Consider the following 15,827-nt stretch of genomic DNA (forward strand, 5'->3'; position numbering starts at 1 on the left):
CACACTAACTTGGAGTGTAACTCAATGATCCCACGTCGGTGGGAGCTCCAACACTCTCCTAAATAGCTCCCCCGACGAGCCCTGATCAGCAGCAGGTGTGTGGCAGGGACTTCAGGTGTGGCCAGTCCTCCAGCAGGGCCACACCCATCAGGCCTGCAGGTGCCTGTCATCCAGCCTACAGCCACACCCGTAGACACACACATATATATATACACACACACTGTACACACACAACAAATGGAACACAGACATGACAGCATTGTGCAGACATCACAAAATAATAATATTATAATAATTATAGTCCACACTGCTCACGGACCCCAAGTCCCTGGAACCGGGTCCGTGGCATAATATATAGTACAACTACAGTATGAAACAGAGAATTTGGTCTTAAACACAACCCATAACAAAATAGGATAAGTCAATAAGGTAAAAATTACACAAATGAAAGGCACACGATGGAGAAGGAAATCATTACATAAAGGCACCCGCTGTTGCCTTTGATGGGGCAAAACGTTTTATCAACATTTTTGTGGTTGTTGGAGAAAACTTACAAACATACAGTACGGCACTTAAGAGTCACACTGCTAGTGATAAAAGATTTAGATACATTTGACAAGCTGAACGCATTCTGAGACACGGCACGAGATTGATCGTCTACAGCCAATCAGAATGCAGAACACAATGCACTGTAATAAAAAGAAATTTAAAAAAAGCATGCAAAAGTGGACAAGAAAATCAGCGAAACAGTGAGACCGCGAAAGGTCAACCGTGTTATCCGGTCTTTAAGTGATGACGTGATGAATCTTGCTTCCGGGCCCAAACTACCCTGCGTTTAACAAGGCTGTTGTGTATTTAATGTTTTAATCCTTTGTATCTTGTTCTATTTAATCTCAAAAAGCCCCTAAAAACAGTCAGTGATCACATCATTTTAAAGCTCAGTTTTTAAATCCTTACAATGTAACTACAGCCCAGCCCATGCAGCAGTATATGAATGACTAACCTTGTATTGTGGATGGATTATCTCAGTTGTTCTCCCCACTGACGTTTGGTCCGTTTACAGCATCCTGCTATGCGATTGCATTTGTCTCTGACCATTGAGAATCCTCATGTTAACTTTTATCGAGTGGAAAAAAGTTAGCATTCCTCCTCCAGCTTGTCCCGAATTCGAAAATGTGGCACAAAAACAAACCAATGGAGGCCAGTAGAGTGCAATCAGATGAAGAGTTTATTAAGAACACACGCGTGGGATGAAGCACACAGCATCACATCAGCAGACTTCTTCGCCCAAAAATACACAAACAATTGCTTTTATAATGTCAGGGTTAATGCCCCTTCTCGCGTTATAAGAACATTATTTGCATCTTTTACAGTAAATGATCAATTTTAAGAGCTAAATGCAGACACCAAAGTTCCTCTTTCTAGCATCTTCTTCCAAATATGCACAGCAAAATCTCCAGTGTTAAATTAACACTACAGAGTGTCTATATGTGTTCACACTGTTGAGTGTTAAATATAACACTGTTGAGTGTTAAATGAACACTTTTGACAGTGTTGTATTTTTAAAAGTAACCTAGTCAGTTTTCAAGATTTACAATGAATAAAACTGAGCAGTGCTGATTTTCTGAACACTGGAAAATAACTCAAAATGTTAGAAATATTCCAGTGTTAGAAAATCAGCGCTGCTCTGTGTTAGTCATTGTAAATCTTGAAAACTGACTAGGTTACTTTTAAAAATACAACACTGTCAAAAGTGTTTATTTAACACTCAACAGTGTGGACACATATAGACACTCTGTAGTGTTAATTTAACACTGGAGATTTTGCTGTGTGGCGATGATTTCAGGCCCTGAAGGTCCCCGTGGACTTGTCCTCCTCTTTGGCACATCTTCTGTCACCTGTTACTAAGCAAACTCGAATGCAACAAGAAGCTGAATACATTCAGGCCTTTGCTCAGGCCTGTTTCTAAATTATATGTGCTATATGTGTTTTGTAGGCGTGTATGCAGTTTTTAACCTTCTATAGCTCCAAGTCACTTACACAATAGATCGTCCGGACATCACGCCGAACGAGGCTTACAACCTTTAATTAATTGACTGAGCTTCAACTCTTTAATAAGCACAAAATGCAATGTGTGTATACAATGATTATGACCGCACCTGTAATAAAAGGTTAATATGGTGCCAGTATATTTGAACATCTTAATGCCGTCTTAATGCTGTAGGTTATATTATTAATGCCATGTTAATGCTGTAGATTATATCGTAGCAGTAAAATAATTTCTTTAATTCCACAAGCTTCACTGTTTATATTATGCTAACATAGTTGTGTCGCTAGTGATCATGTAGCACATCATTATATACCAGCTAGCCAAACTTCAGTAACCTTACAAACATCACTGCTGTTTACTTTCCTGTCTTCATTTATGTCGGAAGTGATAGCAGAGCTGTACGTCTTAATTTGTTTCAGAAATCCCTCAGTCAGGACAGGCTATATTATATTTAGATGGAAGCTAGCGAGCTAACTCCCTGCTAACTTCTAACTCTGTTAAATGTCATAAATTCCATTTTCATGAATGCCTGGATGTTAAACTTAATTTTTACACCTGGTAGAGTAGCCACAGTGATCATTTTATTACAGACGAAAGAATTTAGACAGTTTTTCAACTCTCAGTGATCCCGCAGTGATCGTTTGACTTATGGACCTGCAGCAGAGTTTGGGCCCATACACAGCTAGTGACGTCAGACTTAAAGACCGGATAGCGAGGGACCACTGTACACGGTAGATCTGAAATAAATAAAGATGAAACGTTCTGAAGAAGTTTGTGTTGCATGAATGTGTATGCTCTACACACAAAACACGTGTCCGTCTGTCCATATGTCTCCACACGTTCCTGTGTGTTCTCCATGGTGAGGTCACCCCCATGGACCTCAGTCAAGGTAGTGATGACAGCTGAAAATAAAACCAACATGGTTTTGGCTGGATTTCCCCCCATAGACAAACACACAGACCTGGAGTGCTGCCCGTCAGCTGTTGTGACACGGTCAGGTGTTAAGCCCTGTGGTCCGGGGGAGGGGATAAAGGGGATACATTAGTAATTTGTTGCAATACCCACCAGAGAATGATCCTTTAATGAAAATATTCATCATCACCTTTTGATAAACTGTTGATTTGCAAAGTCAATAAGCGTTCATTATCAAACCCTCCAAGCTAGCTCACACACTGGACAGAGAAAGTCTTTTTATGTGTTGCTAAATCCAGTCACACGTTGTAGGGCGTCCAGCTCTAAAGCTCAGCGTTCATGTATTTATTTGCAGAAAGAGAGTTTGTCACCTTCTTTTTTAGGGCTTATGTAATATTATCTGATATAAATTCAGGTGCAAACTGATGGTTGCCACTGCCTGGAGGACATAACTTAACTAAAAATATTATTACTGTCCCCTAATATACCGCCAGGGAGCACAGTTTAGCATCTGATGTGTGTACAGGTATTCCTCAAGAAAAAAAAAGTGCATGGTTTCTACCAAGCTGTAATCAAATTGAATGACCTTTAAAATGGCTATAATTTTATAAAAACAATGAGATGTGAATAACTCTGTTTCCAGTTTCATGTTTTTATTCTAGAGTATCTTTGCATGATTAACAGTTCAAAATAATCCTTAACAAAGTTTTACCAGTCCATGGTGAAGTTTCTCAGTTCATCTAATGTCTGAAACAATCAGTGTTAAATCCTTTTGAATTTAAAGTGACCTTTCTTCTGATTGGCTGCTGGTCACAAACAAAAGATTTGTGTACCTGACATAACCGTACAGGTCAGGATGTCCCCTTTCATCCATATTGAGTCAACAAAACATTACACAAGAGTTAACTGTATATACATAAAAACAATAACAGTAAAACTCCTTCTTGAAAGATAAAGGTTCACTATATTTTAATTTTCAGAATAAAAAGGGCACTTGTGATATTATTACTTGTGACTTAGTATAAGAATTATTTGGCAGAAAGCTTATTTCAGGGAAAAACATCAAACGTACCTTATTTCCCCCCTTTCCCATGCTTCCTTTTCTCACAGTCACAACATAAATAATATTTTATAATGTAAAATTTGTCTGTGCAGGATTGGTGATGGGGTGTAAAACTCATTTCACATAAACATGTGTATTAAAATTCAGGCTGTGTTATAGTGGTAAAAAAAGATAAAATTGATCATGATCAAGGACATTTATATATGAATTGTTTTCCTATGGAAATAGCGCCACCGTGTGAAAATTAACTATCGTACAAAATCCTGCAGTCACCATAAGCCATCACAGAGAAAGATGTGGCGAAACTTTTCCAATTTTGTCTCACCGAAACTGAGGTATACATGGTTAATAATATGGTTGAAACAAAAAAAACAAACAAACAAACTCAATAATATATTTAAAACTTGCAGTTGTATTTTTCTAAAAAGTAAATAAAAAATTGAAAAACAAGTGCTTATCCCTGATAATACTAGTACTACTACTAGTACTACTACTACTACTAATAATAATAATGATATGCACAGAATGCGTTAGTGGAATTACTAGTTTCTTGAAAGTTGCCGTTACCGTTCGTGCTTTTATTTTGAAGGCAGACAATTGAAATGGAAATCATTGCGCTGGGTCACGTGGCTAGCATTTAGCGTTTCCTTTCCGTTAGCAAAGCTGTTGATTGCAAGAAGTTCTTCGCGAGGATACATTTGAGCACATTAGAAAAAAGGGATTACACACATATAAAGCACGGTATGTACACCGAGTCGTTGTAAAAAAACAAACAAACCCGCAAGCGATCAGCTTTTCCTTATAGCCGCTGTTTGTCGACCTGTGGTGATAGTTTGTAAACGGGCCTGCAGGAGTGTTGCAGTACTCCTCGGTAGCTGCATACATTGCCTTGCCTTTTTTGCCTCCTTGTGGCTGGACTGGTGGATTATGGTCTCGCCTCATATCTCACTGCTACACGGATTTTACTCAGTCTGCCGGATTTAACTCAGTGGCATGACTGTCGTTGTCCCATGTATCCCCACAATCACCGCTTTACTTTATTTTCATTGGAAGTTAGTTTGGTGTGGAAACCCAAGGGAACAGGCACACTACACAATCGCACAACACATTTTAAATGCATTCATGAAAGGCAGCATGTACAAAAAATATTGACAACATGAATTCTACTGGTTGAGAAAAACAACCACTTGTCCTTCACTTATGATAAGCCCCCACTCCACTCCACAGACCTGGCTTGTATTAAAGTTTTCTCTCCTTTAGTGATGTATGTTAACCCCGCTCTTAAGACTCATCCCAGATGTGATGGTATTGGTTATCAGTGGCCTGGCATCAGACATTAAGATGGAACTATGGAAAAGATCGCCTGTCATTAACCTGCTCCCACACCATTGATGTGCAGTGAGCAAAAATCACCTATCCACTGCTGCAGGTGCTTACTTAAAGGCAGTGTAAAGTCTGCTGCAATGTAGACTGACTAAATCCTTGACTAAAACTACAGATGTCATTAACAACTAATCACGTTGTCTGCAGCTGAGCTGTTGGTTAGTTGTGTTATTCTATATTACCATTTAAGGATCTATATTTTTTAAACATTTATTTATTTCCTTCTTTTCTCCTATTACGTTATTCTTCTTTACATCTGGTAGGGGCGTGTATCTGTGCAATTCACTTTCTCTTAAATTACTTTTAAGCGTAACATAGCTAACACAAATAATGCAAGAAAAAAAAAAACAGTCACATTGAGGGAAATCTGTTGTGTTTACTTGTGGCCTCCAAATATTGATTGTCTCTGATTTTGGCATTGATGTCATCATTGATGACTTTGATAGGAAGGCTCTATATAGAAGACATGCACCAATCCAGTTTTGCACTGCATAACAGTTTGTCCCTAAAATTAGAGAGCCATTGTAGCCAAAGGGAGTAAACAGCAAATGTTCAGTAGTTTGTAGCTGCAGTTTTACCAACTACTTTTCTTTGGCGCTTTGCAAAGGTTTTTGACTCAACTACAAAAATTGTCAGGAATGAAAAGCTATAATGATGCTTTCTCTCACTGTTGCTGTGTTTGATGTAATAATTGTTGGGATGCTTTTACTGCGCTTCTCGGAACATAACCTGTTGCACATGTGAAAACTTAGTTTGTCAAAAGTACTTGCATAATGATCAGGTACAAAGTCTGTACAGACAGTGTACAGATTGGTTAAATTATTCCACGGTGCAAAATGATTTTACAGTGACACTAAAGTCACTTAAAGTGCAGAGGGCTAATGTAACCAGTTAAATTAAGCGCAAGGGGACAGCAGAGCATCAATTATGGTACTCAACTTTAGTCCCTTATCTGATGCAATTAAAGGTGAGCAGAGGAGTCTAATCTTGTCCCCTGAGGAGACAGAAGATCTTCATGAGCTGCTCTATGCCACCAACCTGCTACTGAGCATGGTTTATTGCGATCATGTTTAGGGGGTAGGAGGATGATTTATGGCAGTTTGCACCGGTCGAGGTCCATCTGTGTGCTGTCTTTACCAGAAAGTCAACGGCAGATCCAGCTTCCTTCTCCAACTTTCCAAGCCATACGTCGTCTTTCTTCTGAATGCTGCCTTACCAGCACAGCACTGCAACTTGTGGACTGGACTTGGAGATTGTCATAATAAAAATACCACACCTGTGTAGCATGATTTTCAAAGTTGTGTGCATACGTTTTATTGTGAATTATGGAACTGAAGCCTCTGGCAGAACGGGCAAAGACATGAAAACGCATCAGTTTTTGGGTTACAATCCGATATTGTGTATGCTTGTATTGGCGTTTTAGTCTTTGTTTTATAACAGAATCTTTCAGGAGAAGATTCGTGTGACAGATTGACTTTAGTTCGACCTTATTGGGTACTAATCATGGGTCTTGTTAGAAACATCTAGATGTTGGACGACTAGAGTGCATGTTCCGTGTCTCTATCCACAGATCATGGACATGAAAAGGATAGAGGAGAACAAGATAAGATAAGCTGCTTTGGAAGATCTATTAACCTTATTCTTTTAATATTAGCACCTCCTTTCTATTTTGTTGTTGTTGTCTCCTGTGTCTCTATTGTTTAAATCCTTTGTTTTCTCTGTTTCTCTGTTTTTGATGCTTTTGTTTCCACCTTTCCTTCTTACTAGTGAAGACCTGAAGATGATACTAACAGAATGAGTCCGTATGAATGAATGAATCCTCGGGAAGCAGAATCTGCAAATTAAGAAAATGCCTCCCGGATGATGGATTTCATCTTTCCAAGATTCTGAGGACCACAACTCATTAACCTTTTTTCTTTGTTTTCTTTATTTTTAACTTCCCAGCTTTCCATTGCCATCGAAGCGTTACATCCCTTTTCTTGCACCAGGGCCCCAACAGAGCCCCCTACTTGGTGGGCTCCCAGGGAGCTCTTTACTGATCGGACAGCAAGCTGCATGCTTGCGGCTAGCTCAGCTGAAAGCCCACCTTGCGTTGACACAGATAAATAATGCTGTTGCTGTTGGTGGCCGAACCAACACACCTGCCCCATTTATACCCACAACACCCCCATGCCCGACTGCTGCAGCCATCAGTCTACTAAACCTTCTGAAGGTTGCTAACAACATGTCCCATCCCTTATATAACCCCTATGCCTCTGGGAATCAAAGTTCATCCCAGGGGCGCTATGGACAGTCCAGTATGCAGGCAGAGAGAGACTCTCATAAGACATCTCCTCATCTTGGGCCTGGGTCCAGCTTAAGCTCTTCTGGAGTTTCATCTGCAACTCCTGCAAAATCTGGAGGGATAATCCCATCACTGCAAACTATGCCAATGAGCTACAGGCCAGAAGGGAGTAAGACTTCAATGGAAGAGGACATAAAGAGGTCCATAGACATGCATATAAGCAGAGCCAGAGAGGAGGTGAGAAATCAGCCTTTAAAAAAGAACAGTCAATTTACCAGCACTCGAAGAGATGAGTATGATTCTTCAGGCAAAGATGTGACTTCCTACGTGTTGTCCTCAACCTCTCAAAGACCCCCTGATGTTGCAAGTAGCACTAGCTCCATGGACTGGTTGCCAAGTTACAAACGGGAAACTGAGGATGATTCGTCTAAATACTGTTCATCATCTGCTTCATTGAGCTATCAAAGCACTGGTGACGGTAGGTTTAATGCCTCGAATGAAAGAGAGCGCAATGTGCAATCCATTCCAGGCTTAGGTGATTATGACTACCCAGTGCCAGACAAACCTGTGGGCTCTGCAGAGTCTACTCATCCCAAGTACACTTCGGAAACAGCTGTGAACATCCTTATGCAGTTTGGACTTGAAAAAGAGGACCTGGAACATCTGATCTCATACCCCGAAGATCAAATGACTCCTGACAACCTGCCTTTTATCTTACGACAAATCCGCATGGAAAAGGCAAAGAGATCTGCAACAGCAGGTCCATCAAAATCCTACTATGATCCTCATTCCACCACAAGTATGAGTGGAAGGGAAAGGTTGAGTACTTCAAGAGGGGAAGGGATGCGTCAGGATGAATTGTCACCTATTGTCCAACCAAGTAAAGTGATTGATTATGGACATACTGGCAAATATACTGGGAGCTTTGGGGATGAGATTGGAAGGAGCAGCAGTGGAGCCAGTAGTGGTGGAAGTACGCTGCTGATGGGCTCCTATGATAGTAGCGGTCTCAGTCGAGAACCACTGCAAAAAAGTGTGACAGAGGTGAAAAACAGCACGTTGGTTTCTTCCTGTGATCAAGGCAGCTCTTTTACCAGTCATGGCTCAATGCGAAGCAGCGGTCCAGCTCAACAACTGCCCACACAACCAAACCAGTCATCTCAAGAAATCTTCAAAGGTTTCTCTCTGCCCAAAACAGACACAGACATAAGACCTCTTAAAGCAGAAGTCACTAAAGCCCTTTCTTTGAAAGATCCAGAGCCAGATCGCCAGTCAGCATCAAAAAGCCAACTAACTCCTAATATAGTTCGTAGTGTGCATCCAAGCCGACCTGGCCTTGTACTCATTGGCAGCAGCAGCAGCGACAGTCACATCAAAGAAAAGAGCAAGACTCACGGGCAAGTACCAAATGTTTCTGAGCAGATGAACAAACAGCAAATGCAGCAGAAGCAGGTACAACAGCAACAGGTGAAACAGAGAATGCAACCACCACCACCAAAGCAGCAGATGCAGCAACAGTTGAAGCAACAGCAGACGCAACAGCAACAAATGAAGCAGCAGCAGACGCAACAACAACAACTGAAGCAGCAGCAGACGCAACAGCAGCAACTGAAGCAGCAGCAGCAGACGCAACAGCAACAAATGAAGCAGCAGCAGACGCAACAGCAGCAACTGAAGCAGCAGCAGACGCCCCAGGTACCTAACCTGCCGATCGCGTTGCAGCAGATGCAGAATCAGCCAGCTGTGCATATGGGACAAGTTTTGCAGTCTCAAGTTTTTTCGGCTGCAAAGCCAGTTCCACAGCCGTCCCTCATGCCAGGGCTCACGATGCCCGTTCCTCCGGGTCTCTCTCCGCTAATGCAGAACCTCATGAATTTCATTCATATACCGCAGCCCGCTTCCACCAAGCAGCTTCCAGCAAAGGTAGAAGTGACAAGGAATATCCCAGTGCTGGCCCAGATGCAAGACTACACTGCCGCTTCACCTAGAGTCTTTCCTCATACCTGCTCTCTATGTAACAAGGAATGTAATCAGATGAAGGTAAGTGGAAGATTGTTCGATGTTTTGCTTTCTGTCAGTTTTATTTATTTGACATGCAATGTTTTTTTGTTTTGTTTTGGTTTTTTTATTTTGGATCCCATTATAGGATTTTGGTTTGGAAAAAGTTTCATGGATGCTACTTTAAAGTTTATTTGGTTTGTTTTGTTCACTGTTCCTGCATAATGATGACTGTAGGAAGACTACCAACATGGCTTGCAAACATTTGGACAAATTTTCACATATTTCTGCAATTTAGTATTCTGTACCAGAATTTCTGAAGGATTACAGTGGAGACTAAACTTAACTCTATGTCTATCAGATATTGTAATTTAAAAATACTACTGATAAGAGACCTTCAGAAACTTCAGTGGTCTGTAATTGCAATTGATAGATTTAATGTCTTTTGACTTGATGTTAACCCATGCGAAGACATTCAAGGCATTTGCTGACAATGGAACGAAGGCCTCAGATGACGTGATGAGGAGGAATCTGCAAACCTGAAGAACCTGTGCATCAGAAAATGTTGGAAAATGGCTGTTTTTTTATTTGTCTCTGTCCTTGGGCTGCTGTTCCACAGTGCATATTCAGCTTTGCTTTTTCTGGAACTGTTGCTGAATGTGAAAGTTCCCCTTTTTGAATTTTGTCATTAGAGTTAAGAATAGTGTGTTTTGTCCTTTATTTCATATCAGTAGGCACCTTATTTTTGTGTAATACTGATTTTCTTTACTCATACTTTAAGTTAGTGTTTCTGTGTCACAAGACATTTACTACCACAAACATAAGCGCCCGCTGGGCCCAGTCATGAGCTACACAAGCACCAGCTTTAATTTGATGTATTGTTGAATCTCTCTTTATGGATCTGCCTTCCTTTGCTGCACCAAATTTCACATTTGGGCTCCTCGTCACAGAAACAGCGCCTTCCTCTTCTGGCCTATTTCAACGTCATCTTCCTGTCGCTACTCCAACTGTGATCGTCATAGGTGGTGCATTTTGTCCTAATCCAAACTTGGCCTCTCCTGAGACGACCTTGTTGGAACCTCGGGAAATTTTGATGCCATAAGAAGAGCCTGAGAGTCCAGAATCCAGAGCCTAAGATGACCCTTTTGTTTTGGTTGTTTGTAATCAGATGTTTGACTTGTGTTTTCTTTATATACTAAATAATTTCATTTTTAAACTTTTATCCCAGGAGAGGTACAATGTGTCATGCTTATTTGTTCCTGTTTTTTTGGCCTATGAAGGTTTCTAAGTACAATCCAGGCTCCTGGCTAATGTTATAATGCTTCTCCGTTCAGTGAAGGACTAACTGTTAATATTTTAATTTTTTTTTAAGGCCACTGCAAAGTTTAGTGACCTTTTATCAGCAAGTGATGTCAATGACAAATGTTGCTCCTGATAATAATGAACCTTGTCTAAATGTTTTTTTGGTTTTTTTTGTGACCACTAGGATTGGATCTCCCACCAGTATACCAGCCTTCACATTGAGAACTGCAGACTTCTGCGAAAGCGGTCAATCTTTCTTCTCTGTACTTCATGATTATGAACCAATATCTTTGGGGCAGCACAACCATGGTTGTGCCAAAATGATGTCGGGGTTGTAATGCTAGGATAGCTTCCTAAGAACTGTTCATTTGTATTTTTTCATTTTTCTTTATCATTTTTGTAGCCCATTGGCTGCGTTCCTGTAAAGCATCTTAATGATTTGCAGCATTTACCATGAGCCATTTTCCCTAACCTAAATTGTTAAAAGGCTGAATACATTTCTGAGTTTCTGAATTAATGAACAATAATATATTTTTAAGGACACTCTACCTTGCAACATCTGACAAAAATGTACCTGTGTTTTTCCACAGATACCCAGAATGGAACGGTGAAATAGCATCACTGCTAGGGTAAATATCTTCATTTGAAGTCATCTGGCGAAAGCCTGCAGCATTGGAGGCTTTCATTTTCTTTGATTTAACTGTGCCTTTCTTTTTATATGCAATTGTTAGTGCGTCAGGTACCAAGCCCTCTCCCTCAACTTCTGCTGAGACTTCCCAGAAGAAAACCAGACATGAGAGTCGTTCCCGTTCCTGCAGCCCCCGGAGCCATCGTGACTCGGAGCGTAGCAGGGACTTGCGAAGTAGCCGTTCCCACTCTCGCAGCCCCCGCACTCATCGTCATTCGGAGCGAAGAAGAAATAGTCGAAGTAGCCGTTCCCGCTCCGGCAGCTCACGTCGCCGCCATGAGTCGGAGCGTAGGAGGGACAGACGAAGTAGTCATTCCCGCTCCGGCAGCCCACTTCGCCGCCATGAGTCGGAGCGTAGGAGGGACAGACGAAGTAGCCGTTCCCGCTCCGGCAGCCCACGTCGCCGCCGTGACTTGGAGCGTAGGAGGTACAGACGAAGTAGTCACTCCCGTTCTCGATCACGCAGCCCCCGAAGGGAGAGACACAGAAGCCGATCACGATCTCCGTACAGCGCCAGATGTAATCGCAGGTCTGTCCAACATACATTTTGATAACTAGGATCAATCAAGAAGATTTAGCTCTCCAGTGGATTGTTAAAGGGCGAAATATAACATATATATAAAAATATACATTTAAAAACACTTAATTGGTGGACAGTATTTACATTTTGTATCCATGCTGGGTGTGTGCTTTGAGATGTTTTATTTTTATTTTTGAGTCATTAAGTTCTTTGATCCATACTTTTTTCAGGTCCCGGTCTCATTCTGACTCCTCATGGTATGACCGTCCTTCCTCTTCCCGATATCGATCACGGTCAAGGAGCCATGAGAGGCGACCCTCACCGAAAAGAAGAGATAAGAAACGTTCACCACCGAGGAGAAGCTGGGAGAGGCGGTCGTTGGCGAAGAGGTCATCTCCTAGGCGAAATACGTCGAGCAGCTCAAAGATCTTGGCAAAGAAACTGCTGGAAACATCAGGTTTGAAAATTGCTTCATGGTTTTTTGGGGGGGTTTTTTTGGTATGTACTCATTGGTTTTTCTAAAATCAAAGTTATGTTCACTTGTCAACCCCCCTCATAACATTAACTTTACTAATGCAAATTATAAATAAAGACCAGCACCACCAGAAATGTCAGTATAGTTTTTTCTACTATTATAAAACTTTCAGAAACAGATGATGATTTTTGAGACTTGGCACCCACCAAAGTGTGAATCTCTTTTGCACCTGTGGTCCTTTAGCCCTCCAGTCCTTATCAAAACAGTCTGACCTGGAGACTGTCGTCAAAACTTTGACTCCTGCCCTGCTGGCTGAGCTAGCCAAGATGAAGTCATCCCGATCAACATCATCATCGTCCTCACGTTCTGCATCTCCAGAAACAACTAAAGGGAGGCCTAGCACAGAGAAGACCAAGGTGACTTCATGTTATACCTTTTTTCATTAATGTAATGTTTTGGATGATTTATAATATAATAAATAGTGACAGATGACGCGATTGTTGATGCCACGAAACCAAGATTAAATCCTTCAACACAAATTTATACAAGCAGATACTTTGAGTCCAGTTGTCATGATGAAATCTGCATTTGGTTTGTTCATATTTTTCTTCTCTGTGTTTCCACAGGCTGGTAAATCTTCCCCTCCAACCATGGTGAGGCTACAAGGGATTGTCAGTAGTCTCTCTCACAGTGAAGTGATTTCTGCTGTGGAGAAATTCGGAAAAACCAAGTCAGTTGTTTTGTTTAGGTCAAAATTACAGGTATGTACACTGAAATTTGTTCACTGTTATAGATGGATGAGTTCATTGACCTACTTGTGAATCTAGAGAAAGTTCCTCTCTTATTTGTCTCCTGGTTTGCTTCTGCAATCTAAGATAGATATTTATGCACTGGAGCTACAATTCTCTATAAATATACTGTCCGTTTATGGTTGTAGTCATGCATTCATTATGTGGTTTAAAGTCAGTTGGTTATCCTTACATTTCTTCTGTGGTCTTGCACTCCTTAAATTCATGGCTACTTTAGATTATACTGAGCTTTTATATAGACATCGCAATGTCAGAAAGTTTCTGCTAAGTCTAATGCTGTGAAAACATACACACTGCATTTTGTTTTTATTTTGCTGCTTTGGGTTATGCGTTTTTTTAATCTATATATACACATTGCTCTAAAAACATCCTTGGAATCGCACTGGTTGCTTGCAAGTTGCCATAGTTGCTTGTAGTTTGCATGGAAAAACTCAAACTTGTCATCAAATACTTGTAAGCTACTGACAAGTGCTCATGTATGATTTTTAGTGTGAATGTAGTAACTTAACAGTTTTGGTAGTAATCCAAATTTGTGTGTGTGTGTGTGTTTGTGCACACCCAGGCAGTTGTGTGTTTCGAGAAACAGGAAGATGCTGAGAAACTGAAGAGCTTAAAGAACTTTGACATAAAAGAAGTAACTGTCAGTGTTGTTAATGAAAAGGTAACTTTGTTTTCCCTTGAGAAATACAAATATTAAAATCACTGCTCTTCTGTGGCAAAATTATCAGTAATCTGATTAATCCAGTATTAATCTTTGTTTACAGGAAATTGCATCCAAGAAAACCACAAAAAGCAAACTGGAAACTACAGCAAAAGTCTCGGTTTCCAAAGCGAAAAACATCTCAGCTGAGCAGAAAGCTAAAACTGTAAAAACAGGTGATAAGGCTGAAGAAGCAGTTGAAAGTGTAGAAACGGTCACAAAGGACAAAGGTAGGTGGACAGAGAAAACATCTTCATGTGTGGTTTATCATTGACAGCAGGATGTTGGACGGAATCAAAAGCTAAAGACTGTGCTTCTTGACGAGAACAGTTTTCAGATTTTTATTTAGATCAGCTGGGTAACTTGCATCCTATCTAAACTACCACTATTTAACTTAACTACATTTACTTTATTCTAAGTCCCTGTGACTGCAAAGAAGATCTCAAAGTATCCGGACGCTCCTACCCACCCAACATTTGGGGAACGGATAGAAAAGCAACTGTGTCCAGAAAGAATCCGTAAGAAATCCCCAAAGATTTGTATGAAAGATTTTTCAATGTGAAGATATTTTCTATTTTATAATTATATTTTTGTTTTTCTTTTGCTCTGCACTTTACAGGTTGTCTCAAGACAGTCAGACTTTGCAATTCAAAGGTAACATTAAAAAAAACACTTAAATTATACCTGTAAGAAAAACATGCTTTATCAAAGTGGTTAAGTTTTGATCTGAAATAGTTCAATTTGTTTTAAAGGTTTATAATTATATCTCATTGTCAGGTGACACTAAATGTAGAAAAATGTTAAAAATTCAGTAGGGATGCCGAAATTTACATACACTAATAGAATTACACAAAGCGTGTTTACCAATTTAGTACCAAAACAAAATAATTATCGTGCATCTCCAAAAGTTGAATCTGTTCATCTGGACGTAGCGCTTTGTGGGAGAAACGTTTCGTCACTCATCCAAGTGACTTCTTCTGTCTCAGCTGACTGCAGGTTTCCCCAAAACTTATAAACAGTACATTTGCATAATGACTGAAACCAGCCCACTGAAGGAACAATGGACCGGGAGGTCAGTTCCTTAATTTTAATTATGCAAATTCTAATGACCATTGATCAACAACCACTGATCAAAGACCAATGATCAATGGCCATGAGTACCATTTACAGAGGTTTGGGGAATGGCTGCAATCACAGCATTGTAAGATGGCGAAAAATTATCTTGTATACTAACACATTAAAAGTCTGTTATTAAAAAGCTAATTTGAAATGTTCAAATTATATGCACAATCATCCAGGACATGGTGATTTTGAGTGCTTAAAAATAGGGGTTTAAGTAGGGGGCTTGAATACCTCAGCAAGTTGTTTTAGAACTAAGGAACCTTTTAAGAAGCATAAGAGATGAAAGTTCCTCACAAATTAATAGAATCCCAGCTTTTCTTTTTAAGCAGTCTACTACAGAAACAGTTTTTCTTTCCTGAGTTTGAAAAGCACAATAGTGCTGTTTACACATTTCCTTTTGTGAATCAGTTATCACTCTTTAAGAATCCGCCTTAAATGAAAAGTACTTTCATAGCTGACTCTTACTGCCTTTTTGTTATCAGTGAGTCAAGGTTAAGCTGTACTATGTAAAAAATAAAAGA

The 15,827-nt window shown here is 40.3% G+C and overlaps 1 protein-coding gene across 2 annotated transcripts in view; it reads left to right on the top strand.

Moving 5' to 3' along the window:
• Nucleotides 1-4,667: 4,667 nt before the first annotated feature.
• LOC120439334 (zinc finger protein 638-like) overlaps nt 4,668-15,827 on the top strand; it is a 32,690-nt gene continuing 21,530 nt past the window's right edge. Inside the window, exons 1-12 of one of the 2 annotated variants that reach the window (XM_039610223.1) lie at nt 4,668-4,766; nt 7,353-9,732; nt 11,177-11,238; nt 11,583-11,621; nt 11,724-12,209; nt 12,431-12,657; nt 12,919-13,091; nt 13,302-13,436; nt 14,047-14,145; nt 14,249-14,414; nt 14,604-14,702; nt 14,804-14,838. In XM_039610223.1, the coding sequence (XP_039466157.1) occupies nt 7,633-9,732; nt 11,177-11,238; nt 11,583-11,621; nt 11,724-12,209; nt 12,431-12,657; nt 12,919-13,091; nt 13,302-13,436; nt 14,047-14,145; nt 14,249-14,414; nt 14,604-14,702; nt 14,804-14,838 (3,621 nt within the window). In that variant the 5' untranslated portion in view covers nt 4,668-4,766; nt 7,353-7,632. Of the gene's footprint in view, nt 4,767-4,792; nt 9,733-11,176; nt 11,239-11,582; nt 11,622-11,723; nt 12,210-12,430; nt 12,658-12,918; nt 13,092-13,301; nt 13,437-14,046; nt 14,146-14,248; nt 14,415-14,603; nt 14,703-14,803; nt 14,839-15,827 lie in introns of those variants that run through there. The other variant, XM_039610224.1, reaches the window with a different exon arrangement.

The sequence above is a fragment of the Oreochromis aureus genome, linkage group 3, assembly GCF_013358895.1.
Source record: "Oreochromis aureus strain Israel breed Guangdong linkage group 3, ZZ_aureus, whole genome shotgun sequence".
Classification (NCBI taxonomy): Eukaryota; Metazoa; Chordata; class Actinopteri; order Cichliformes; family Cichlidae; genus Oreochromis; species Oreochromis aureus.